At 40.9% G+C, this 25808-nt stretch overlaps 2 protein-coding genes across 3 annotated transcripts; one reads left to right on the top strand and one right to left on the bottom strand.

Moving 5' to 3' along the window:
* The first annotated feature begins 751 nt into the window (after positions 1 to 751).
* Positions 752 to 12733, top strand: tefb (TEF transcription factor, PAR bZIP family member b). 2 transcript variants are annotated; one of them, XM_025906773.1, is made up of 5 exons: positions 773 to 982; positions 4852 to 5048; positions 6048 to 6620; positions 7498 to 7700; positions 8047 to 12733. In XM_025906773.1, exons 2-5 carry the CDS (start codon positions 4907 to 4909, stop codon positions 8260 to 8262), a joined length of 1134 nt encoding a protein of 377 aa, XP_025762558.1. In that variant the 5' UTR covers positions 773 to 982; positions 4852 to 4906; the 3' UTR covers positions 8263 to 12733. The 2 variants fall into 2 exon arrangements, with proteins under 2 accessions (XP_005468432.1, XP_025762558.1); XM_005468375.4 differs by lacking the exon at positions 4852 to 5048 and having other exon boundaries at positions 752 to 982.
* An 857-nt stretch (positions 12734 to 13590) lies between these two features.
* Positions 13591 to 21119, bottom strand: tob2 (transducer of ERBB2, 2). The gene is made up of 2 exons (XM_019358197.2): positions 20866 to 21119; positions 13591 to 18559 (listed from the first exon to the last, which is right to left on the bottom strand). Exon 2 carries the CDS (start codon positions 18355 to 18357, stop codon positions 17146 to 17148), a length of 1212 nt encoding a protein of 403 aa, XP_019213742.1. The 5' UTR covers positions 18358 to 18559; positions 20866 to 21119; the 3' UTR covers positions 13591 to 17145.
* Between the last annotated feature and the right edge of the window lie 4689 nt (positions 21120 to 25808).

The following is a 25808-nucleotide window of genomic DNA, read 5'->3' as shown; positions in this document are numbered from 1 at the left end:
CAATGCACCAGATTATTGATTTGGGGCTACTCCTGATGTTTCTGCTGTGTATGTGATAGCTTTATTTTGATTTTTCAGCCAAATGAAAACATCTTTCAGTTGAACTGCCCTTTATTTCGATCTCATATTTAGTTACCTATAAATGGAAATTCATCCCTTCATCTATATGCTTCCAAAACTTTTGCCTAAACCCCTTGAATTAAAGGGTGAAAGTAGTGTATTTGTATGTGTGGAAGTATACACTCTAATCGGAAAAAGCGTCTGGACTGATATGAGTTTCTTAAAACTCAAGAAACTCAAAGTAGTCCAGACACTTTTATTGCCCAGCTCCTTAGACTACAATGACCTGGATGACTGAGAACCTTCACAGATATACACTCTAATACTATAAAGCATTACTTTATAATACTATTATAACACTATAATGGTATTGAGTGTGGTTAACAAGTTTCAGTATAATAGTTTGACACACCTTGAATGGTTAAGTCACTGTGTAGTGCACTTTTTAATCAAGCCACTAGGTGGCACGTGGCGCTTCAGATCCCACAGAGTCACTGCACGTGCTGCCGTGCGTGGGGGAAAAGCCAGAACCGCGCCGTTAAAGGTTGTTGTTTTGGTTGTGATTCTCCAGAGCCCGCCCCCTGCTTTCTGATAGGCGCTGCGGTATGATTGGCGTGCGCGCGCTCAATTCTCACCGCGTCAACACGCTGAGGGGGCGTGGCTCGCATTGGTAATTATAACTCTTGATTGCGTTCGGACACATGCAGCTGTCCCCGTGACGTTGAAAAGTTGATTCAGAGCGCACGTAGTCGCCTCGCCGGAGTAAATAAGAGTTGTGTTTTCGAGCAGAGTGGGCAGTTTCACAAGTTGTCTAACATGACGGCGGCTAACCAAATGTTTTTCGAGGACAGGAGCGACGTGCCGGACCTGCTCAGGTACTTGGCCGACTGTCCCTTCTCCTTCCCGGCCTTTGATGACAGCGGTAAGCATGTTTTTAAATAACTTTATAATTGTTTTTGCATCTTTTTATGAAAGCTGCTTTTGCTAGCGTGCAGTCTGTAGTTGGCAGAATTATTTAAGTAGCATATGGTGGTGTGTAGTTACAATCATGGATACATTAAGTACGTTTTTATTATATTTCATTACTTTATATGACTTTCCCACATAAAGATTTGACACAGAGGCCTATGAATATTAAGGATTAAACTATGACACTGGTTGTAAAATGAGTATAATTAATTAGTTACATTATTTTTAAGGTTTATGATTTAATATTGTCCTGTGACAGATGCTATGTTGCCATTTTATTAGAGAGTCTGAGCTAAAAGTAATGCAGCAGCCCTGCAACTCTTCATGGTATCTTCATCTTATTTATCTTGCCTTCAGTGATACACATGAAGTGGTTTTATACATAAAGCTAATGAAGTGGCTTCTGTTATTTTGACTGTTAAAACTGACTGTTGTTTTTATTACATCTCAGCATTGAACTAAGTACTTAGTCCAGCTCTAGTGTAAAGTTATTTTACTAGCAGACACTTTAAACCCTTCTGTATGGGAAACTGCAGAAGTAAAACCACTCTTAAACATAATTAAATGTCTCCTGTTCAGTTCATTATTTTACTGAGTGCAGTAGTATGTGGTAATGAGAATATCACTCTAATCTCTTGAAATATCACAGGTGATGAAAGGCTGTGAGGTGTATTGTGTCAGCAGGCTGTCTGTGCTGTTTCTCCGTGTAGCCTGAAACTGATGCAACAACACTGAAACAGTCCTCACTCAGAGTTTCATCATTTCATTAGCTTCTGTATGCACTCTGCTTGTGTTATGCACACTTTCTTGCTTACTTTCTGTTAAAAATAAATACATTCTTTGGTGTACTTTTCATTAGAAGTCGCTAGTGCAGTGACATAGGAAATGTGAGAGGGAGTGACATGCAGGGCATGCAAGAAAGACCTCCAACTGAAACTGAACTAGATGTGTTGGGATTGTGTTACTTCACCTGTGCTCTGATGTCTCCTTAAGTGTTTGACTGGCACTTATGTGGGTACGGACACTTAATTGCTCCAGTATCACCAAAGTTGGTCACAGTGAGGTTTCGAATATACCTTGACCTGTTAAAAAATAAATAGATAAATAAATCTTAGTAAGCAGTCCCTATCTTCTCATGACTAATGAGAGTTTGCTCATCTCTATAGACAACCAGACAGCTAGTTCAAAGGTACAGTGTCAGATTTGGGTCAAACAACTTGCAGTAACACTGTGGCTAATGATGCATAGGAAATAAAACCACTCTGGAGTTTGATTTCCTTCATAAAGACCAGTCTGTATCATCCAGCCCCTGAAATTAGAGTTGTGCTGTCTTAGCAGATTTACAGCAAATGTTTAGCTGTGTGTCATAAGTGTATGTTATACATTGGCATCATGTGAAATCTATGATGACCTAGAGTTGACCTTTGGGGGACACCTTAAGAAAATGTGGTTACAACTGAAAGGAACTCGGCAGTAAAAGCAATAAAACCCAAATAAAGCAAAATGAGCCAGCTAGTAGAAGCAAATCATGTGCCAGTAAAGTCTGGGTATGTTTCTAGTCATGTAAAAATAACAAAAATCCAAAATTATTTATGTTTATGATTATATTTTTAAAATTATTTTTAAAATATTTTGTAAAAAAACAAAACAAAACCAAGTTTTGCAGTAGCCTGAGAGTTAGCTTAGCAAACCTGAAATAATAATAATAACATAGATTTGTATAGCGTCTTTCAAGAAAGCCAAGGATGCTTTACAGTAGAGTAGGTAGAGGTTAAAAATACTGTACCATTATAGAAACTTGTTTTGCTCTTATGGTCTTTCACCATGCTAACTACATATTATTATTATTATTATTATTAACAATAATAATAATAATAATAATAATAATAATAATGTATACTTTCATCCGCACTTTCTATGCACATTTACCTACATGTATATATGTATCCTTGATACCCTGGCATACAATGTTTGGCTTTAGAATTACATGTTTACACATGTTTGTGACATGGAAGACATCCCACATACATGCAAAGTAATTAAAGTGTTAGAAACTCAAATATAAATATTGCCTTTTATTATCTTGTAGTAGCATTATTGACAACCAATGCTGACTCACTAGTACATAATATGCCGGCCCTGTGATATGCAGTGTCTTCGCAGGACACTTTAGTGGCAGATTATTGTGTTATTGTTATTGTGTTTACTGTGGTTGAGGCCTTAATATTTCTGTACTTCCCCCTGTAAAGCATTGTAGAAAACAGCACCATCAAGTTTTAATTTAAATATTTCTCCCTCATCTCAGTGTGCATACAAAGTTTCCACTGTTCACATGTGTTGAACAACAGCAGACTCCTGTCTCAGCTGTTTCAAGAGTGTAAATTTAATCATTTTAAATAGACAGCAGAGGGCACTGATAAGTGTTTATTGTGCTCTGGTTTGCTCTGTAGACGCAGCAGACTCCAGCCAGGACCGGTTCTTGTTTTGTATTTTTCCAGTGAGCTGCAGGACCTAGAATGAAAGCTTTGTGTTGTGTGAACCAAAGGCATAACAAATGATTTAACAGTTCATTAACAATATTTAAACATGCTTCCTACTCCCTCTTCTTCTTCTTATTGTTTCAGTTTGACCTTTATCATCCTTGTAAAGCGATGCAAAATGTTGCACATGCGCTCACTAATATTCGTGGCCACAGACACCTTAATAGAAACCCTGGTCTCATGTGTCCCTGTCTAACCTTGTACGTGGACAGAGTGTTTGGACACCAGTCTTTTGGTGTGCGGTTTCAGTGTTCAGCCTGTAGAAGCTCATGGCACTTGTACTGAACTTGGAGGGGAAAAAAAGAAAAAAAATGAATTTCACTGCGGCTGAACATCGTGTTCCTGAAACAAAACAATATGCGAGACAAAGTCGTGCGCGCTCCCCGTCGCGCGGAAACACGCACGTCTCTTTTTTGTGGCAGTGAGGGTTTATTTTTTAGATTAATTATTATTATTCGGTGCAGTTAAACACGGTGAATGTGCTCATTAGAGAGGATCCGGAAGCTGGTGCGTGTAGAGTTAAAGCGTATCTAGGGAAATATGTGATAGACGTTATAGATTATACCTCGCGTGCACTGTTAAATCAATATAAAATAAAAACACTGTCGTGCGCGTGCCCGCTTCAACCAGCTCGCATTGGCTTGCACGTGCAGAGAATCTTTAAGCCACGCCCATCGACAGAGTGTGCTTTCACGTGAGTCGGGTGCGGGCGGGGCGCACGTGTTTGGCCACGAGTATCACGCTCAGAAACCAAGCGACTGCACGAGTTCACAACGTGTTTATATGGGTGTGGGTATTTGCGCTATGCGTGCGCGCGTGACACGCAGTTCTTGCCGTGAAAGTGTGAGTACCTCGTGCCTCTAACGCCTTCTATTAAAGATGTTAATATGATGACTGCACGAGGCCGAGTGTTGCATTCACGTTGCGCTTATAGGGTCTGGGTTTTTTCCTTGTATGTAAAGCCATGATTTCCTTGTGTGTTTGTGGCCAATGAGTAAACGTAGAGCTGCCACAGATTAGAGGCAAAATGAAGCTGCAGTAATATATTCATATATGAAGTACTGACAGCCAATCAGCTGCTACTATTGCGTGAAAGAGGCGTGGCACGAAACTCCTGAATATCCAACGAGCGCGCTCCGTGGGTAAGAAGAAGAAGAGGCTCAGTGTGGTGTTGTTTTTGACTCTAAAAAGCTGCATTTTCGGCTTAAAAGGCTCAAAATCAGCGATAGTGTCGACTCCAGCGGCTAAACGCGGTTCTTGTGTTCCTGTTTTTTGGACGCAGCTCTCGGTAAAAAAGGCAGCGTCGCCTCGGTGTGCTCGGAGCTCTGCACGGAACAATGCCTGGCGAAGCCGCGATGGCAACGGAGCTCCAGCCCAGCGGTAATACCGCTACAGCGTCACCCCAGAAGTCTTTCCCTTTTGTTTTAAAGAAAATTATGGACATACCTCCTCCGAACATCCTGGAGGAAGGAGAAGACGGTAAGCATTATTAATAATTATAAATAATAATAATAAATTAAAATTAAAATGCTGCCTAGTTTTACAGCTTGTGAATGAACCACGAGTATATAGGTTTTAATGCTGGGTAGTAATCAGCGTCTGGGGTTTCGCCTAAAACGTGTGGTCGTGGTTTTGGCTCACATGCCCTATGTTGCGTGGAGCAAACGATGAAGATCAAAAAGTTCCTGCTCCTCTGCGCTGAAAATCAAGGCGCTAAACCAGGGCAGAGCGGACTCCCTGGGGTTTCATTAAACAGCCAGAGCTACTTTTATTTGGTTCCTGGCTGATGGTGTTTTCTGACTTCCTTCTTTCATTTTAGCATCTACTCCCTCTCTCTGCCTCCGTCTGTCAGACTGCTTGTCGGGTTTCTTGGATGTAGCCCGCCTTTGTTTATCCACTTGTTTGTCAGATGTCACATCACCACCACCCCTTTCCACCCAGCCTCTTCTCATTCACAATTTCACCTTCCTACCGTGTCTCCTGAATAATGTTGTACCATACTGCAAATTTTGGTATCCATCCAACACCCAAGTAAATACGGGGCCAGTATCGCCAACAGCGATACTTACAAAGGCAACTTGTGTAGCAGAGAGTAGTGTGTCATTACTTATGAGGTCATCACCAATTTGCAACACATTTTAATGACTGCTACATCACTGCGATTTTTTTGTAATTAATACAAATAAACATGCATTTCAACTTTTCATGTTTTTTAAAACTGTTTTTTAGACCTTGAATGTTTAATATACGTATCATTTTGCTTTACTTTTTTGTTTCAAAAAATAATTAACTCAGTGGGTTATATACTGAACTTAGGATCGATACTTTGTTTCGATCCTCTATCTTGTTGATACTGTTGTCCTTTGGATTGATCCACCCACCTCTACTACTGAATAATATTTGGACAAAAGAACTGTTCATTTTCAGCAAGCAGCCATTAATTTCACTAATCTTTTATGCTTTATGTCTTTAATGTAGACATAGAGAAGGAGAAGCTGTGCTCATCTGAAGATGTGGATGGAGGAGGGGCTGTGGCAACCAATGCTGGTGGAGGCTCAAGAGGAGGTGGTGGTGGAAGTGGGGGCAGTGGAGGGGTATCAGCCTCCCTGACCCCAGCCATTTGGGAGAAGACCATTCCGTATGATGGGGAGACATTCCACTTGGAGTACATGGACTTGGATGAGTTCCTCCTGGAGAACGGTATCCCTGTGACCCTGGAGGAGGATGTGCTGCAGAAGACACTGACAGTTGAAGACAAAGTCAAAGCCATTCCCAAGGTTATTGCAGCAGCTACCACCACCGCCACCACTCCTACTACTACTACTGAAACAGCTACTCCCGCTACTCCTGTTGCTGCAGACTCATCATCTCCCCCCTCTGCCTCCATGGCTACCCCAGATCCAGAGGAGCCTGTGACAGTCACCACATTACAACCGGCTAAGCTAGAAGAAGAACAAGAAGAAGAACAAGAAGAAGAAGAAGAAGAGGAAGAGCAAAAAGAGGAATCTTTGCCTGAGGAGGCAACGCCAAAAGCAGAAGTGAAGAAAGCAGGTGAGCAGATTTACTGCATGTGTTAAACATTAATACCTGATGAAAACTGTTATTTCCTCGCAGTTATGCAGCTCTAGTTTTATTTAGATTGGTCTAAGAATGTCAATGCTGGCATGGCTACCTAAGTCATAATTATTAATAAATGTTACCAAATCTGGCCAAACAAGCCCTGTGACAGACTGGTGACCAGTCCCAGGTGTAGCCTGCCTCTTACCTCATGACAGCCGGGATAGGCTGGATTAAATAAGGAATATAGATTTTTCCAGTTAAATGTGGATAAACCAACTTTATAAAATGCGGTATGTCAGAGCATTTGTCAGTAGGACATACCTTATACAGATTTTGGTGCTTGCCCAGCCATTTCTGTGCATTATTACTCTGCTAAAGTGATGTGGTGAAAGGCAGATTTTTGCATATAATTTTCATCTAGGTCTTCAATGCTAATATAGTCAAATAATTTTACTGCAGGCAGTTTAATCACATGTTAACAAACTGACACAGCAGAAGCAGTGATGGACATTTTTTTTAAATGTATTTTTAGGAGGTGTCCAACTTAGACACCTTTCATTTGAGCTGCACAGAAACTTTTAAAGCCTTCTTTCCAGTGTGGCATGTAGTGAATTTCTTTTGCTACTTTTTATAATTGTTTTTATGTAGGTATGGTTATTATTCCCACAAAGACTTCAGACCCTCAGTTTGTTTTGTTTTTTTAAAATGAATGTTTGCAATGATAAAATGTCTTTGTGGGATCAGCGGCTGAGAGCAACATAGCTCCCTAAAAGGTTTCACAGTAGTGGTGTGAAGTCTGGCCACCTGGTTCATTGCCGTTTACCTGTCTTGTATCCAAGCTTACTTTTTCCCCTGCTGGACTCTGCAGAACGTAACACGCCCTCCCCGATCGACCCAGACGCCATTGAGGTGGACATTAATTTCCAGCCGGATCCCACAGACCTGGTCCTGTCCAGCGTGCCCGGGGGTGAGCTGTTCAACCCTCGCAAGCACAGGTTCTCTCAGGAGGAGCTGAAGCCGCAGCCGATGATCAAGAAGGCCAAGAAGGTTTTTGTTCCCGATGAGCAGAAGGTCAGTGGAATCAAATTTTCTTCTTCCCAAACTGCAGTTGACATCAGGTCACTCCAGTCTAAACAAAACACTGTTGTAAAAGCTAGTATATTTCAGCCAGTTTAAGTATGACATATATTTAGCAAATTTCCACTCTTTTCATCTTGTTCAGTTGTCAGAAAAATGCATTTATCAAAATCGGGTTTGCAGAATGTTTAAGCTCCAACTCCATCAGTTAGTTTGTGTTACAATGTGATTACATTAGCCCAATAAAACATTAGAATTGAGCTGACAATCTCCTCAATCCAATCCCTTCGTTTATGTGGGCACGTTTAACTCTTCTTTCTGTCCCTTTTCATTCCTCTAGGATGAGAAGTACTGGTCGAGAAGAAAGAAGAACAATCTGGCAGCGAAGCGCTCCCGCGATGCACGCCGCCTTAAGGAGAACCAGATCACCGTGCGTGCATCCTTCCTGGAGCGTGAAAATGCTGCTCTGAGGCAGCAAGTGGCTGAGCTGCGGAAGGACTGCGGTCGCTGTAAGAACGTCCTGGCTCGATACGAAGCCAAGTACGGTCCACTGTAAAAAATAAATAACAGAAAAAAAGAAAACTCACAATAAAACCCATGACGAGACAAAAGCAGAACTCCCTTCCCCGCAAATTTCAACACAGACATAAACACCTAAGGAATCTAAATTTGCACTGTTGTCTTTGCTGACCTCCAGTCACTGTGTTCGGCTCCAGTTTCTAACACGATGCTGGAGTTTTGGATACACACTGGCAGGCAGTGAGGCATGATGGGAGCGGTGGTCACAGGAAGGCCTGTGGAGAGCGCCTGGCTCCTACACTCGGAGAGGAAGTGGACCGTTCTGGATTCTCCCATGGTCAAACACACATGGAAAATATGGTCGTCTCGAGAAAAGTTCAAAGAGAGTCACGCGACATGAAAAGAGCGGGTCGGTTAGAAAGAATCGCACGCTTTCAAATTCGATACAGCAGTTTCCGTCAGAGCACAGCACACCTTAGTGGACCAAAGCACGAGTAGCATCAGTCAGAAGTTGCGTATTTAGAAAGGTGCACATGTGCACTCCTCCTGTTTTCCTTGTGTTGCACTTAATTAGGAGGCTCAGAAGAAGAATATTTACTAAAGTGTAGCAGTGTAGGAGAGGAACAGATGAAAAATGAGCCGCAGTCAGGTTCAAGGTGGTACTCCCAGTCTGGAGAGGGTAAGAGGGGGGAGACCTCAGGAAAGGTGTGGTCCAGTCAGAGTTCTTCCGTCACACAAGCACGCCTCTGCACACTGTTTAAAAACAACTGTTATGTATATATAATCATCTCTCTGCACCATTTTTATAGTGTATAATCCATTTTGCACTTTTTCATTAAAAAAATAAAATAAAACACACGTGGTGTGTGGAGATTAAGCTGGTAGCAGCTGTCTACCTTATTAACGATGATCACAGTGGGAGCTGTTTCAATGGTAGCATACTAATGAAAATGCAAAGTAGGTCTAAAGTTTAAAGCTTCTGTGATTTTTTAACATCTTTTTTCTACTAAGATCAGCTTCCAGAGCCTCAAAGATTCAGTGAAGGAGCAGATTGTTTTATATATGGGGAAAGAGTAGTAGTTTCTGTCTGTGGGTTACTGTTAAAGGCATGCTGTGCATTTGATCTCCAAGGCCTTCGATTGTAGAGGGGTATGTTCACATGTACAGTACTACGCACATATCTTGTGCCACCCTTCATTTCCTAAAATTTTGCTCACAAAGTGGGATATAGATGCAGGATTTTATTGACCCGTGCAAACATACATGGAAATACAGTATCTAAGACAAAAACAGAGTTTTTATAATTGTAACCAGCTTGAAAGTTGATATTTGGAAGGATCACCTTATTCTTCAACACAGCCTGATCTCTCTTAGGCAGCTTTCTTGGCATTTCTTTAAGTCGTCTTCAGGAGTAGTTCTCCAGGACATTTAAAGCTCTTCTTGGGATGTTTCTGCCGTTTTGGTCTGTCCTATGTTAACATGATCCACACTGCTTCAATAATGTTGAGGTCTGAGCTCTGGGGAGGCCAATCCATGACTGATGTTTTTCTATTCAGGTATGCTTTCACTGCATTGTTTGAGATGATTGCCATTCTGAAAAATGAAGCTGTTTCCAATTACATACTTTCCACGTAGTATTGGCTCAAAATCTAACAGTACTTTTCTGCCTTCATAATTTCATCAATAGTAACAAGATCTGAAAACTGTTTAATGCCCATCAAACTGTTACTTTTGATCTTTTGCGTAGATTCAACAAAAAATTAAAACATGTGTTTTGTGACCGGCTGTTAGTAACAAAAATACAATTTAAAATGGGTTCTTTGCTAATTTGTCTGTCATCTGTAAACTTTTTAATACTGGCCTTTTTTAATACTTAATAAATTCCTCTGAAAATGGTCTGGTATGAGGACTGGACTGGAATAGTGAAAAAGCAGCCAGTGTCGGGGGGAAAAAAAAAAAAAAAAACTTTGAAAGAGCTTTTAGAAATCCTGGAGAACTATTACTCAAGACTACTTTAAACAATAACCAAATGGGCTCCTTGAAAGCAAAATATAAAGAAATGAGGGGTGGGTTTAAGAGTTTTTCACAGTGCGTTGGGATGTTTATTTACTGCACACTGCAGTTGGTGTGCTAGAGTCACTGCCTGCCTGCTAACGGTGTAGAGAGGACTGGATTGATTGGTTGCTTTTTGTTTTTTATCTTAAGCAGGCTCAAAGTCGGCTGTTTCTGAACCTTGTAAATATGTCTCCTGGTCTTTATTTTGCTAAGACGGGGACTCTGTGTCTTTATTAACCCTACAATATTCCTTATATTTGCCAAATAGTTGAATGAGTGCTGTATTTATTCTTGGGTAATAATGCATTTGTTGATTGTGATGTACAAACAATGTGTCAGATAATTTTATTTCTTCTTAGGAATAATACCTATATAATGAAACCAATGACAAAGCAGGGAATTCAAAGGGTAAACTGTGCTTTTGGATGTTTGTTTTAAAAACAGGTTTATATAGTAATGTGGGCTTTATTTTTTTGGGGGGGTGCACTCTCCTTTACCTCGTCCAACACTTGCTACTGTGAAAGGTAAAAAGTGCAGGGCTACAAAGTGTTGGTTGAAGCAAAGAACGCGTACAAAGCAGCTTAGTTCCATTTGGCAAAACCTTAAATCCGACTTTATAAACTGAGTTCTTTCCGCCAAAGCGTCTGAGTCTGAATCTTAATTAGTAAATATGTTGCAGACTGTTATGGGACTCTTTATCTCAAACTTATAATTTTTTGATTTTTATCAGCCAGCTTGTGCTCATAATCCTGGAAAGAAAATAAATGTGGCAATAATACTCTGTTATGTAATGCTAGTTTGATTTCAGTAGTGATGTTGTATGTATACTTACTATGATGTACTAAATAGAAATGCCCCAAAGTCATTCGTGCTTCCAGTTCTCAATTCTCTGTAGTCCGGGATCTTAATGCATGAAACCCAGTAAACCTGTCTCTCTCTCTCTCTGTTGTTTGCTTTTTTTAAAAATAAGTTTTATACCAAGTGTACTTATGTCTGTAAACCATTACCGAAAACTAGAGCTCTTTGGTTTTTGGGGGGATGATGTAGGCTGGTGGTGTATTGTGCAGAACAGTTAAAAAAACCAAAAGCAGAGCATCTTTGCTGTGATGTCCTTTTGTTTATGACAGCACCGCCTATCCTTGTGCAGCCAGCGCTTGACCTTGTGGTGAAAACAGCTGAAAGCAGCATCTTTTAATCACTGTGGATTATTATTATTATTGTTATTATCATTTTTTTTATTTGCTATAGATTGATCTATATCTGGATACACTGGAATCAGCTCGTGCTTTTTTGTGTTTTTTTTTTTTTTTTTTTTTTTTTTTTTTTTTCTTGATTGCTAATGTGATCATTTGAGTTTCCTGAGTATTGTATTTCCAGTGTATTGTAACAGCTGTTTCTTTGGGGTTTTTCTGTCACATTGACCTCCAAACTCGACATCGACTGCACTGAGCTTTAGACATCAGTCTAGCTGATGAATGCAAACTTGGACATTTAAAAAGAAAAAACTCTAAGATGGTACTGGCCAAGAGAAGTTTTTAGAAGCCAATAAAGTCAAGATCATATTTTGTATAGTGATGCATAAAGGATGTAGCAGTTTCTGTTTGATGTGAAGCTCCTTATGAAATCAATTTTCTTTCTTTTTAAAGAGGTTGGAGTTTTTCCTCAGTTCTCTGCATGCAGACCTGCAGACCTGACTTTTGGATGTAGGTGCGTCTTCTGCCACCTACTGACAAAAGATGGCTCCTGCACTAGTAAAACCCTTTGTGCCACTTTTGGGTAACATTTGAGGAAAACTAGAATCCTGGATTTCTGAAAGCGTAATTCAATCTGTAAAAGCTGAAGCCACCTATTACATTTAACCCACAAAGCAGGTTTTATAGTTCTACCAGTGCATCAAATAAGAATAAAAGAATAAAGGTGGTAAAAATTGAATCCATCACGGAGGATAATGTACCCCTCCCTGGGATTTGATTTGTTGTTCCTCCTGGTGTTGTGATTAGATTCACCACACAAACACACACATAAAGAAATGCACAAATAATCGACAGAGAACATCTGCTGCCTGCAGGTGGCACAAGTGTGAGTGCGCACAGGTGTTTGCTTTACCTGTAGGTGTGCTCAGAGCACCACGACTAGATCTCCAGGCTAAACCTCAGTTTTAAGGTTATAGCCTGAAACTCTTGAGGCTGGTTTGAGATGCTTCGCATCGACAACACCGTGCCCTTGTTTACTTATTTTAAGTAGCTCCTGGAAAACCATTTTAAATCTCTTTCTGGAAACATTTTTAAAGACTTGTGATGTTTTTGGCTTTCTGTTCTGATTTTTATATAAATGTGGGTTTTTTCTCTTGTTTTTGTATTGTCCCTATCATGTATTGGATACATGAAACTGCAGTATCGTGTCCTAATTGTATCTTGTATTATGCATATGAAATAAATTTGGAGTTTTACCGACATGTGGGCTTGTTTTTGACCTTGCCTGATTTGCTGACCAGCTGCGGCGGCTGTGTGACAAACGTCGGGTAACAAAAGGAGCTGGTGGATAAATGGAGGCATCTTCCTCATCCTTAATCCGCGTTCACACACACAATCTGCCTGAGTGCACATCTTTTTTTTTTCCTTTTTATTGTCCCTTCATTACCTCTCTCCTGCTGCTCATCAGTATTCCAGCGGAGTACGAGATGTTGCGTAATGATCACATCGACAGACAGGGGAGCAGAATTGCGTAACACATAAGCAGCCTCTAAAGACCAGAGGGATGGGTGTGTAGAGGATGGAGCAAAGATGGCGAGGAAGCAGGAGGTGGGGACAAGCAGTGGAAAGGATCAGGTAGTGGTAAGGATGGAGAGTGGAGGAGGGAAGATAGCTAGATGATGAAAAGAGAATGAGGGATGTGGTGCTGAGGATGCAGAGCTATGCATGTTGTCACACCACTACATGCTCAGCACAGCCACGACATGAGCAAGTCAACCTTCCAGCTGGCTGTACAGACACCAGCACAGGGCAGGACAGGCAGACGGAGTGCTGGGTGATGAAATGCAAAGTAATATCTGCTGGGATGGGTCCAGCTGAGGTGGGCTGGTGAGCAAGCTGGCTGCTCACCATTTGAGAATTCCATCTTTGCTTTGAATTATTGATCAAACATCACTTGAATTTGTTTACCGCAATCAGAGCGATGAGCTGCTCCAGGACTCCAACACACGAACCAAGGGTCTGCTCCAACACATTCCAGCATGAACCCACACAGAGACCACAAAGGAGGAGGACTCACCCCCGCACTCTCACGCACAAATGAGGACGACACAATCAGCTTAATTTTTCCATGCTTATAATTTTTTTTGCCAATCTGTTTTTATTACAAACTTAAAAAAGAATCTCATACAATAAGAAACTGCAGTAGTAACTCCCCATTCCCGAAGGGGCAGCACAGAAAACAGGTCATTGCATCTCAGTAGTGAAATATTCATTATACATCTACAGGGTGTACAGATCAGATACAAAATAGGAATAATAATAATAAAATACAGGCAGGAAAGAAAACACTATTTATACATCATCTGAACATTTTATTAGATCTATTTTACTCTTAAATGTCAATGTTTTTTATTCACTTTTTTTTTTTTACATAGAAAATAAATTTATTTTATGACAATGAAATATCCCAAAGTGCAAAGTAAAACGCACACATCGATATAAGCAAAACGACATCAGAATACAAAATTCTTGTCTCCATCTTCGTTCCTGCTCAACCCTGATTGTAGAACAGCCCGCATTGACGTTTATGGTGACCCCCCCCCCTTTATTCTTTATTCACTTCTTTCAAATATCTAAAAGCTGACTTGCCAGCTTGTGTTATTAGGAGATTTAATACCACCATCACCTCTATGCTGATTTTTTAATTTTGGTTTTAATCAGGATGTGAGGGATACAGAAACATTTCTGGTCATGCATATGACTCAAAGAATCCCTCCAAACGTTTTCACCATTAGCGTCCCTAACGCCATCTAAACCAGGGTTGACAACAGTTCAGAGCCACATTCATTTCCTTCATCTTTTCCCAAACCGGTTGCCTTCCTATTGAAGAGAGATACTGGAGAGAGAGGTAGAAACCCCTTGAATCCTTCAGGGTCGTTTAAAAACTTATGGCATTTCATTGAACTGGAGAAGGGTGTGTAAGTAAAGACAGTCTGGGATTATGGCTATAGTATCAGTACCATAAGGACCTGGCTAATGGAACAAGGGCGGCTGCCTCAAGAAAAACAGATAAAGATAGAAGGAACATTTTGTTCTTTTTGAGATAATAGCAGATCTGGGATTTGAAATACAGATAAATTAAGAGTGTTGGTGAGTTTATAATATACAGAGTGTGGGCTACATGAAAATAGGACTAATTCATTTTTTTAAATTTAAAAAAAAAAAAAAAAAAAAAATACAAGTTTTTTTGGTTTAAATGTAATGCCTATGGGGAGGAGTGCTGTCAGACTGCCCTCGGAGCACAGAAAGAGGTGATCAGCCATCTTTTCCTACACAAACCCACTGTAAACATTTCTAACTCCAACTGCAAACTGAAGAATGGATACATTTACCCGTCTTATTAGACATATGGTGTACAAGGTACAATACACATTCAATACTTTATTCTGTACATCTTTATTTACGTCTCGATTTGCATATATTCATGTTATTTTTCTGAAAAAATAACTTCAGCATGTAAGAAACTAAACAAAGAATCTCAACATAAGAACTTTTTATACACATATTCCTGGACTCTGCATGTCTTATACAAATGTTTAAGTGATCATTTTCAAAAACTAATATAAAAAAAATGGTGGAAATAGATTCAAGATCAAAATAGAAAAAGAAAAAAAAAAAAAAAAAAAGCCTTTCCCCTCACAACTGTAACATTTACAGAGGTGTACACTTCACCCACTCATTCCCTCTGAAACAAAAAGAACTAAAGCTTGCTGCATATGACACTAATGCCACATTGCAAAACCAGCGTGAGGACAAGACAAGGGTCCTTCTCATACAAAAATATCTATAGTCTGCAAAACATCAGCAAAATAACAAAAACAAAACAAAAACAACCAAGAGGGAGACTGACTGCGTCTCTTTCCCGTTTGTGATGCAAATGTAGCTCATTGCAGTTTCCAAAGCATTTCATGACATCTGAATAAAACGTGCAACAGCCAAACGGAGGGCAAAGGAACGGTTTGGCATCGGGAGCCTGGTAATAAAGTGCTGGACAGCTGGACGTGGACATGTGGAGGTTACCCTTCTCTTTCAGGGACGAACCAACAATGACATCAGGCCCGGCTGTTAAACTGCACAACATCAGATCTCTGACAAGCTATCCAGTGACGCGACAGATGCCACAGAAGAACAGTCCTCATTGCATCTCTGTTTGCATCACTGCAGCTGGGAAAAAGAAAAAAAAGAAAATAAAGAGAGCAACCTGAACTGTAGGATTCTGTTTTTTTTCTTTGCAACAGCCGGAGGAGCAGAGATCGCTGGAGAATTTTAAGAGGAGGGAGAGAATAGTGAGCCTTTGGCTTCAATACCATTTAAGCCCATCAGAAACGTGCTCTGGGTGTTAAAGTGTCGCTTTCTAAGCCAGTACACCCCGAATGGCACAGGGGGCAACAGAACCCTCTAGCTGCTTCTCTCTCTTCCCGTCTCCCTCCCTCCCTCCTGTCCATGCAGAGGAAAACCTCTCCTTCATAGTCAAAGTCATGCTAAGCTATTTATCACAATCCCTAACGCTGAGCTGCTGCTGCATTCCCACCCCCACCCACCCTCACCTCCCATCCTTCCCCGCCTGTTCACCTTCATATGCTGCTGACTGGTTTATGTTTGAATACGTGTGAAACCATCACTTGCATCTTTATGTGCACAACTGGCCTAATCAGCACATTGTTATCGTCTTAAAATTCAAAAGATTCATTTGTTTTCACATTCATATAAAAGGTACCCCCCCTCCCCCCACCCCGAAATCCATATTGCCGACCTTCACAGCTGCAATTTCCCTTGACAGGTACAATACATTCAACTACATTACTTTTAGGGCCTCGATTCTCCCCTTATCTGCCCTTGCTTCATTGAAACCCCGGTCACGTGCCCATTCCAGCTGATGATAACCTGCTTTCAACATGCGTCCACCAACAAGACTCGAAATATGCCCGTGCGTCAGGTTGTTTCAAAGGTAACAGGGCTTCACCGTGCAAGCAACGAGTCTCTCAATCACTCTGAACCACAACAAAACAGAAGTGAACTATACGCACAGAGAGCAGAGCCCCTCCACCAACCCCACCCCGTATTTGTGGCAAGTAGGGCAGAGCAGATTGCAGAGCAAAGTGCTGAGTTTTCCACAGCCGTCGTTCCCTGCAGGACTTGGCAAAGTCCTTTTTCACAGCATGACAGTGCAGTGCAAAATGGAGCTATACTAGAGTCCATTAGACTACAAGTTCCAAAAAACAAAAGAAGAAAAAAAGGGGGGAAAAAACCCCAAAAACCCCAAAAACAAAACACACTCACATTAGCATTCATTGCAAAATCATAAACATGAAATTGGAGAAGGCAAAAAGGTAGACAGAAAAAAAAAAAAGCACCCATTCAAGCCAACACAAATCATGACGAGTAACAGCAATGGAGACGGGAAGTAGGAGGAGGGTGTGGTTTGGGGCGGGTTATAGAGATACCAAACAAATCACACTAAATATTTAGTGGACATTTTAAATCTTCGTAGTAAAACTAATTCTTAACACGCATTAGTATTAGAACAATTTGTTAGAAAAACTGAAAATATCAGGAGGGTCATTGCCGTACACCCAACTGCTCCTGCAACAATTCTTATTACAAATGAAGGCTTAGTTGGCCAGCACGACAGGCTGGAAAGACTGGCTGGGATATTGCAGGTTGTAGCTTCCTAAACCCTCAACAAACGGCGGCTTCTCCATGTAAGAGATCCCTCCACTGCTGCCAATGATGCCCACGCTCTGGGCAGGAGGGCTGGAGAACGGATCAAAGGGTGGGTGGGTGTTGATAGTGTGCGGGGGCTGGAAAGGGCTGGTAAGAGGCTGCATGGGCTGGGTGTCTGCATCGAAGTAAAGAGGGCCTGGGGATCCTGGGTAGACAAACTCTTTGGCGTTGGGGGAGAGCTGGCTGTGGATGGGACCCCCGAGGGAGTGCAAGGAGAGAGAGAGGGGCTTGTGCTTAAGCAGCTCTGGTGCTGAGATGGTGGTAGGAGAGCGGGAGAGTATTCTCTGGGATGGTGGTACGATGACACCAGAGCCTGGAGACCCTGACCCGGCCCCACTGCACTTCTTCATTTTGGTGGAGCCGAATTTAGTGGCGGCGAAGCTGGCAGTGGTGAAGGTGATTGGTTGTGGACGGGCAGCAGGAAGAGCAGCAGGTGGCTGCTGAGTGGAGAGGTAGGGTAGACCGCCGCTCGGAGGAGAAGGAGTAGATGTGTTGGAGGAATGGATGCTGGGATCGGTGGGTGTGCTGGAGCTGGGGTAGCTGAAGATTCCAGGGCAGGACTGGGCAGACAGGGGTGTGGGAGAACTGGAGAGTGATGGCATTAAGGAAGGAGATGCCTGACTTCCAACTGGTACAAACACTTGAGCATCTGGATTAAAGCCCAAGCTCTTGGCATCCTCCGTCTCTGCATCTCCTTTGGCCTCTCTGATGACCCCTTCGGCCGGCTCGCTGTCACAACCGAGGCCAGGGGGGTCCTCCAGATAGAGCACTTTCACTGCACCCTTCTCTCCAATTTGGTAGGACACCTCATAAGGGTCAATCCACACACTCAACTCTGCAGGAACATTTGCCCGCACCTCCTCCGTGTCCAGCCCACTTCTTTTGGCAGCCAACTCCACCACAGGGTCCCTCGGCGCACCCAGGTGAATGCAGCGGAAAGCAGAGCCCCTGAGCGGGGCCTCGGGGTACCAGTGACCCTCAAAACGAGACACTAGTATCCTCTCCAGCTCCTCGCCAAACAGGTCGGCTCGTCGACGAGGCAGCTTGTTGTACAGGTAGGACACGATGAAGTTGAGAGCGACCTTCACTTCCAGATGCATGTCTGCAGCAGGTTAGTGCCAGTGTGGGAACAAAGTGTTCAAAGAGGATGAGATGAAAGTGAGGCAATGCAGTAGCAACAAATCTTTTTGTCCCCCTCTGGCTTATTGTGCAGTGTTTGATTCTTTTAGTGTCACCATGGTAAAGGCACCTTGAAGGCAGAGGCTGCAGGTTGCAGGCTGTTTTGTGTTGGCGGATCCTCAACTATGAAGACAAGAAGAGAAGAGCAATTTAAGTTTGTGTGAAAATGAGGAATTTGTTTTTCTGCTGATCTCTCACAACAGACAGTTAATGTGGTATTTTTGGAACACAGAAAGACTGGGCTACAGGGGGATTGTAATCAGAATATTATTTTATAGTGAGCTTTAAAAGAAAAAAAAAAAAAAAATCATAGAAGTCTTACGTACAAGACAATCACCCACACAAAATGCATCACAACAGAAGAAATTCCTGCCAATTACTTTGGATACAAAAAAAAAAAAAAGAAAAAAGAAAAACATGCCAAATCGTGATGGAGTCATAAGCTTTCAACATCACTGAAAAGTGCATAATACATGCGCCTGCCAACCAGTGCAAGCATCGGGATATGGATTCAAATGTCTACTGGTATTCTATTAACACAGTACTGATATGAAGTATACCTCCTGCACGATTGTCACTCAGAAGCAACAATTCTAAAACGTGCCCTTTTTTATTTCCTGTTTATCAGCCTCAGGATGTACTGATGGATGTAACAGATGCTGTGCGCTTCATAAATCCTGCATAATCTGAATGCAATTGCATGAAGTGCTTCTTGCTTTAATACACAATCGCACAAGAGTCCACTCGTCACCATGCAGATTCCAACTGAGAGCAACATTATATGCATATCATAATACAAAAGGATGTACTGGAGAAGATGTGTAAAATGGAAGGACAGTTAGCCGACTCCATAGAACACAGTTTCCCATGATGCACTGAATGTGTTCAACACCACCCCATCTCCCTCCCTTCACCTCTCCTCCCCTCCTCCTTCTTACATGCACACAAACAATTCACTCACATTCACTTCCCTGCCAGATGGGGATTCGGAAGCTAAGATTAGAAAAACGCCTCAGATTAAAGGCAATTCTAATGTTGCTACAGATAAAGCTGCACAGCCTGCACGCAGGGCTGCAGGGGTGACACAAAACCACAGGTCTTGCATTTTCCCCCTTGCATAAAAAAGGGTGACATTGAAGGATAAGATGGGGGCTGTTAGGATGAGGCTATAAGTAGGGCCCTGTTTTTGCATCATCTGAGGTGCAAATTCCTCACCTTAATAACAAGTTACACTGAAAAGAAAGGACTGCACCGGTCTTTTACCTGAAACAGCCATCATCAGTGTCTCCAAAAACCATGAGTGCACAAACCTCTAAGCCACCTACTGCATTTTCCACCTCTCATTTAAAAAAAAGGGAAGCAAGCAGCTAGATACACAAGATCCAATGTCAAACAATGACATTAGAGAAACAGCTCAGCTGTTGTCCGCAGATGTGTGGCTTTCAGAGTGAAATCTGAAGAATACAAACAAGACTCCAATCTTTCCACAGCCACAAGCCCCACCACCTTGCATAACTTAAGCATTTGCATTTTCACTGGCAGACTTGATTCTAGTCTCGTTTTCCTTCTGGTCAGGTCATCAGCAGGATCTGGGGTGGCATTTTTTTTGTTTACATGCAGGCATTAGCACAGCACTGACCGAGTGCTGCTAAACATCCACTACATACCAGACAAGCAGCACAGCTACACAATTTGCTATGAAAATAACAAAAACAAAAAACTGTGTATAAGGGCAACAGAGGGAGGCCTGCATGCTGGCCTGGAATAAGGATATGAATGTTGCAGAGATTTGTACTCATGTCCCTCACTTACCACCAACAGAAATTAAACTGTCTGCTACTTTAATTTGCCTTGCGTTTGGAATTTTGTGCACATGTGCCTGCTTAAAAAGGAGACAAACATGGACAAATATCTTCAATGTTTGCAAGAAAGCATTAAGGTCTACCTGGAGGGGAAAGGATTAGTGACATTTGCGAGTCAAAAGGCAGTGGACCAGAGAGGACATTGGTTTAGCTGACGTGCAAGTGGAGAAGCCTTCCCCGGCAAATTGTCGCTGTAAATTAAATTATAAAGCTAATTAAGTGGTGAGCAGCCTATCGACCAAGTATCTGAGGAACGAAGGCGGCAGCCCTCTCTCTCTCTCTCTCGGCATAAACACCCCCGCAAGCACAGCAGAAGGAAAATAAACATGAGCTGAACACACTCCGGGAGGCTCGCTTTAGCTAATCTATAACGGGCTCGGGCAAAACAAAAGCTGTGTCTTTTCAGGGGCTCAAACCTGTGCACCTTCTCTAACGGACAGCTAAAGCTTCTAGAAGGGAAAATAGAAGAACAATAAGAGCACCATCCCGCTGTCAACAAATTGCACTCTAATGACATTCACATAAAAGCAACCAATTCCGCGCACCGGCTGACGGTTAATTACTCACCTAGCCTCACTGATGTACTAGCTTGTCTCGCACTCCTGCGTTTTGTTTTTTAAATTCCCTTACGAGGACTCCGATTTCATGTGTCGACTCACTGCTTCAGATGCTAAATAGTTTGTCTTTTTTTCACCATCATAAATATATATGTTTTTCTCCCCCACTGCTGCCCAAATAATTGAAAGCCTCTCCGAGGTTTCCCCACTTTGTCTTCAGCTGACAGTTTGCATGGAGGGTCCAGTAAACTTTGCTGTTTGACAACCCAGCGTATTTATACAGTGTGACTCGCCCACACCCCCGTGACGGCAGGGACTACTTTCTTCCTATTATTATAATCTTTTCAACATAGCGGTTCTGACGCTCCTGACGTAGCATAATGTGCTCCTGTCGCCACAATATTATTATCTGTATTTCATAGGTTTAGTTTACCCAGATATATGGTGATAAAAAAAAAGACTCCTTAATTTCTGCACAAATAGCATGGTGTTGATTAATCACATTTCTCGAATAGACGAAAAGCCAAACACCCCACTGTATAGTCGGGCAGTGCGTTTTTCCAGCTATTATAACATTATAAATGGCCCAGCGGGATCTAGTTATATGGCGGAGGGATATTTGTAGTTTCATATGGTGCTGAACAATTTACTAAAAATATAAGCAGTGACAGCAACAGAGTCCCAATTGGCGGAGATAGGGGAGGACCCGCACCTTATTGGACTACAGCGGCTAAAGCGACCAGACTTTCATCGAGGGCTTGTGGGAAATGGTGTTCATGTCACAGAATGACATGGTTATGATAGCAGTAAAAATATTGCGTGTTTGTTGTTTTTCTCTTTAGTTACGTGCATATGTCATATTTTTTCATATAAATGTAAAGCCTACAGAAAAGAAACATAAACCGAAAACAAAAAGTCAAAAGAGCAAAAATAAATAAAATCCATATACTGTACAAGAAACTGCCACAGTGGGCTTAATTTAAATCAATGTTATTAGTTAAAAGGTTTTTTTTTCATTTATCTTACATTTAAATTTATTGAATGATAAGATTACATTTCTATTGAGCATTTTAGTTCCCATATATATATATATCAATGCTTGTTAACCAAAAAACATTTTCCTTTAGATATGCAATGTTACTGATTAAAATATATATATATATTTTAAAGTTTTTAGCTGGATGTCAAACATATGAAAGACTCTTAAGCATATTTACATAGTAAATTTCACAATGGTATAAGCATCAGCAGTAAGTTAAAGTGTAACTTCAGTAATGATGCTGAGAGAAAGAAGTGTTGATTCATGTTTTTTAATAGATGACTTAAAACACTAAACTCTAACATCAGGGGTTTATTTTAAGTTTAAAGAATATAACAACTGGTAAGATGGTGAGTTTTACTTCTCACTGCCCATGTTATGTTGTAGTATCCATTCATCATGTATGCTAATTTGCTTTGTGGACTGTAAAACCCTAAACACAATCAGATGACAGAGAGAAATGCCTGTAGTCCTCCACTTTAGTCATTGTGAACGTTGAAGGAGATGTGTTCCATAGACACCTTATACTTGTATTTCCTTCATTTACATCCGACACTACTATGTTCTATTTAAATCCAGGTTTCTTTTATAGTTTGCAGTGAAATTTGTTAAACCATTGTTCAATGGGCCAGAAGTGCAAGTCACTCTTTACTGACACATTGTAGATAAGTTTATTGCTGGACAACACGGCTAACACCCTCACACACTGTTGCATTTAGAACTGAGATTCTAAGTTGTAAGCAGAACTGCTTAGCCAGGAGCATGTATCCCCACTTTCACAACGCTAAGGTGTCAAATCCACAACCCCAACAGATGGTTTCACCCTTTTGGTTTCACCAAAAAAGTAGCACAAAAAGATAACTGACTCAACAGTGATAAGTAGAGCCACCCTAGGCCGATATTCAAGCCTCTACAGATTAAAGAAAAATATGTTTAATAATTCAACAAGACTCGCGTCTTCAACGCATGTACATTTCAATTTTGGAACAGGCTCAACATTGCCATTGTTTAATGGTTTTTAGCTGCTCTCAAAAGTCATCTTATGGCTTTAATACTTCCAGCTGATAAGGAGACTTACTGCATTTCAAATGCACACTCAAAGGCTTTAAATATTCACTTTCTCTGTAATGACAGTATCAAACTACAGAGCAGTGTTTTTACTAAAATTCAACATTTTCAGATGGCTGCGTTTTATTTTTTTTTTATTTCACTGTGACAACCCCCAGAATGCATTTCTTTTAGGATGCTATTCTTGCAGTTTCCATTTTTTATATTTTATGCTTTTGGAGTGAGGGTATCTAATACACACGTTGTCACTGTGTTTTGTACTACCAACTATTAAAAGAGCACATAGAGGGCAGGGAGGGCTCTGCTTTTACTTTGAGCAGTCTGTTTTTATTATGTCTAGTGAATGTGTATTTTTCAAAGGAGATCTGCATCAGTTTGATTTTGTTAACACAAACTTCATGTGAAGTTCACAACAGAGGTAAAGAGATTTAGAGTTCATTATGTATCTAAGACATCCCTGCAGTTTAACCAATAAAAGTGGGTATCATTTGCATGGCAGTGAAAATGTATGCTCTCATATTAGGGTCCATAAACAGTCTTGAAGTAGCAGAACAGGAAAAAAATGCAATATAAAGGATATTACTGAAAATGTCCTCTTACTGCCAGTGTAAAACATGTATACAACATTATATACACAATATATATGAAAATATCACCGGGTGCTCCTCTTGGACCACATGCAGAATAACAGAACTGTTGTGGCTGTAGCTGCATCTGCACCTCTGTAGCCATGCTAGTGCTGACCCACAATGCAATGGTTGTGCTCTTAGCTAAACTCTGGTCATGTGACCATCACAAATTCTACCTCAACCAAACTTTACAGCACTTTACACTTTATAACACTTTTAACAAACACTTATTTTGAAATCACATATTTTAGACAGGTTTTTTAAGCAGTGCTGGCCTTTTTATTATCTTGTCTAATACATCAAATATATGAACTAAATTAAACATGAATCTATCACAGAAAAATATAAAACAAACACCTTTATTTAACTGTCTCAGAAAATAGAATAACAGTGATTCTAATAACAGGAGTCACTGAGAGCAGAGTCTGACTTTCATGTGTGTGTGAGTGTGCGTGTACCATGTTTAGATATCTTTCTGGAACCAAAAGCTGGAATGTTACTATACTTTTGGGGACCAACATTTTTTATGGAGACAAAATTCTGGTCCCCATGAGTTTGAAGGCATGTTTGAGACCAGGTTATGTTTATGTTTTTGTGGTGTGTGTGTGTGTGTGTGTGTGTGTGTGTGTGTGAGATCTCTGAATGTTTTACTTTTCACCTTTGGAAATTCCACCATAGGCATGAAGGAGAGATTGGAATTGCAGATTGGACTTGGATTTGGTTTTACTTCTGTTCATTGTCATCATCATCATCATCATCATAATGATTGCTGTGTTGGATTATAATTCTGAAAAGGATTTGGACTTCCATTACCTTCCAGGTGGACTGCAGATTCTCAAGACTTCCAAGGTTTTCTCCACTGATTATAACTTTGAGAGAAGTGGGATCAATCAAGGAATCCTGCTTTCTTGATTAATTCCATGAATTACCTCAGAGTGGGTTAATTAAATAAGTAGAATTGAGGTAATTTGATTATTCTTTATTATTATGTTTATTTATTTTATTTTGCTTGGCTCCTGCCAAGCTGTTTTAATCAAATCTTTATATCAGCAGAACTCTGCAATATCTACTGGGTAAGACTCAAAGGATCAGGGATTAGGACTTTGTTTAATGTAATCAACTTCCTGTGTAGGGCAATATAACTTTGATTATTATTTCTGTTTAATAAGCGCTACGAAAAACTTTGTCTTTGTCCGGTCAGTGATGCAGTTTTTTCTAGCGCCCAGCAACAGCTGTGACGGTATCTTCTTAAATCATGCAGGGCCTCCCTGTGACTTTCTCAACCACTTTATTTAAAATCCGGTCGCCCAATCAATGAAGCAGGAGTGCAGACACAACGATTCATCCCAGATTCATCCTACTTTATCGATTCTGTAGCACAATCTTTACTTGTATAGTAATGCCACCATGTCAATAAATTTAAAACATGATAAAACAAACAAAAGACACATAACTTTTTTTCTGAAACAAGTGCAGAGAAAAGGAGCACATAAGAAATACTATTAATGTAAATGTGACCTGTGGGATGCGCTGATTAAATAGGAAATGAGTGAGTTCACAAGGTTTAATGCTAATACAAAACAGTCTTTTTATACACGTGGAAGTAGCATCAAACAAACAAAAGATCTACTTCATTAAATACATTCAAACTTTATAATTTACGATAGTACGAGGGAGACAGGATAAGCCGTTTTGGGCTGTGTGACGTACAAAGTGACGTTTAATGACCAGAAAAAAATTCACTTGTTACTTCCCGGACCTGAGAGCAAAGCTGCACATGTTGGGGAGGTTGTCATGGGAAAATTTGCTCCAGGCCCGGGAACGTCAGCAGTGCCTGTGTAACGGAGGGACGAGACTCACTTCTCTTTAGTTTCTATATGAATCATATCAGGTTTTAAATGCATGCAGACATAAGTGATGCAAGTCTCAGGTAAAACTATTATATCTCTTAACTGCTGCATCATTTACAGAGCAAAGCTTAGCCTAACTCTCAGCATTAAGAAAACAGTGTCTGTGTCTTTTCCTCCAGAGCTCAGTCCTCATGAGAAGCCAATAAGTTACATTTAAAGATCAAAACAGGTTGCACAGGTAAAATATCTTACCTTTACTTTGATGCCCCTCCCAAATATAAAACACAAGATAACTAAGTTATAACAATAAGCTAAAATACATTTAAACTTGTCAGAGACTGTTTTTGTTTGCTGCACATACTTTTCT

This window comes from Oreochromis niloticus, linkage group LG4, assembly GCF_001858045.2.
Source record: "Oreochromis niloticus isolate F11D_XX linkage group LG4, O_niloticus_UMD_NMBU, whole genome shotgun sequence".
Classification (NCBI taxonomy): domain Eukaryota; kingdom Metazoa; phylum Chordata; class Actinopteri; order Cichliformes; family Cichlidae; genus Oreochromis; species Oreochromis niloticus.
This window is presented reverse-complemented; position numbering and strand designations above follow the sequence as displayed.

Excerpts from the sequence above, each read along its gene's own strand:
- tob2 (XM_019358197.2), bottom strand. The coding sequence starts at position 18,357 with ATGCATCTGGAAGTGAAGGTCGCTCTCAACTTCATCGTGTCCTACCTG.
- tefb (XM_025906773.1), top strand. The coding sequence starts at position 4,907 with ATGCCTGGCGAAGCCGCGATGGCAACGGAGCTCCAGCCCAGCGGTAAT. Across the intron at positions 5,049-6,047 it reads CCTGGAGGAAGGAGAAGACG|ACATAGAGAAGGAGAAGCTG; the intron begins GTAAGCATTATT and ends TCTTTAATGTAG. Across the intron at positions 7,701-8,046 it reads TTGTTCCCGATGAGCAGAAG|GATGAGAAGTACTGGTCGAG; the intron begins GTCAGTGGAATC and ends TCATTCCTCTAG.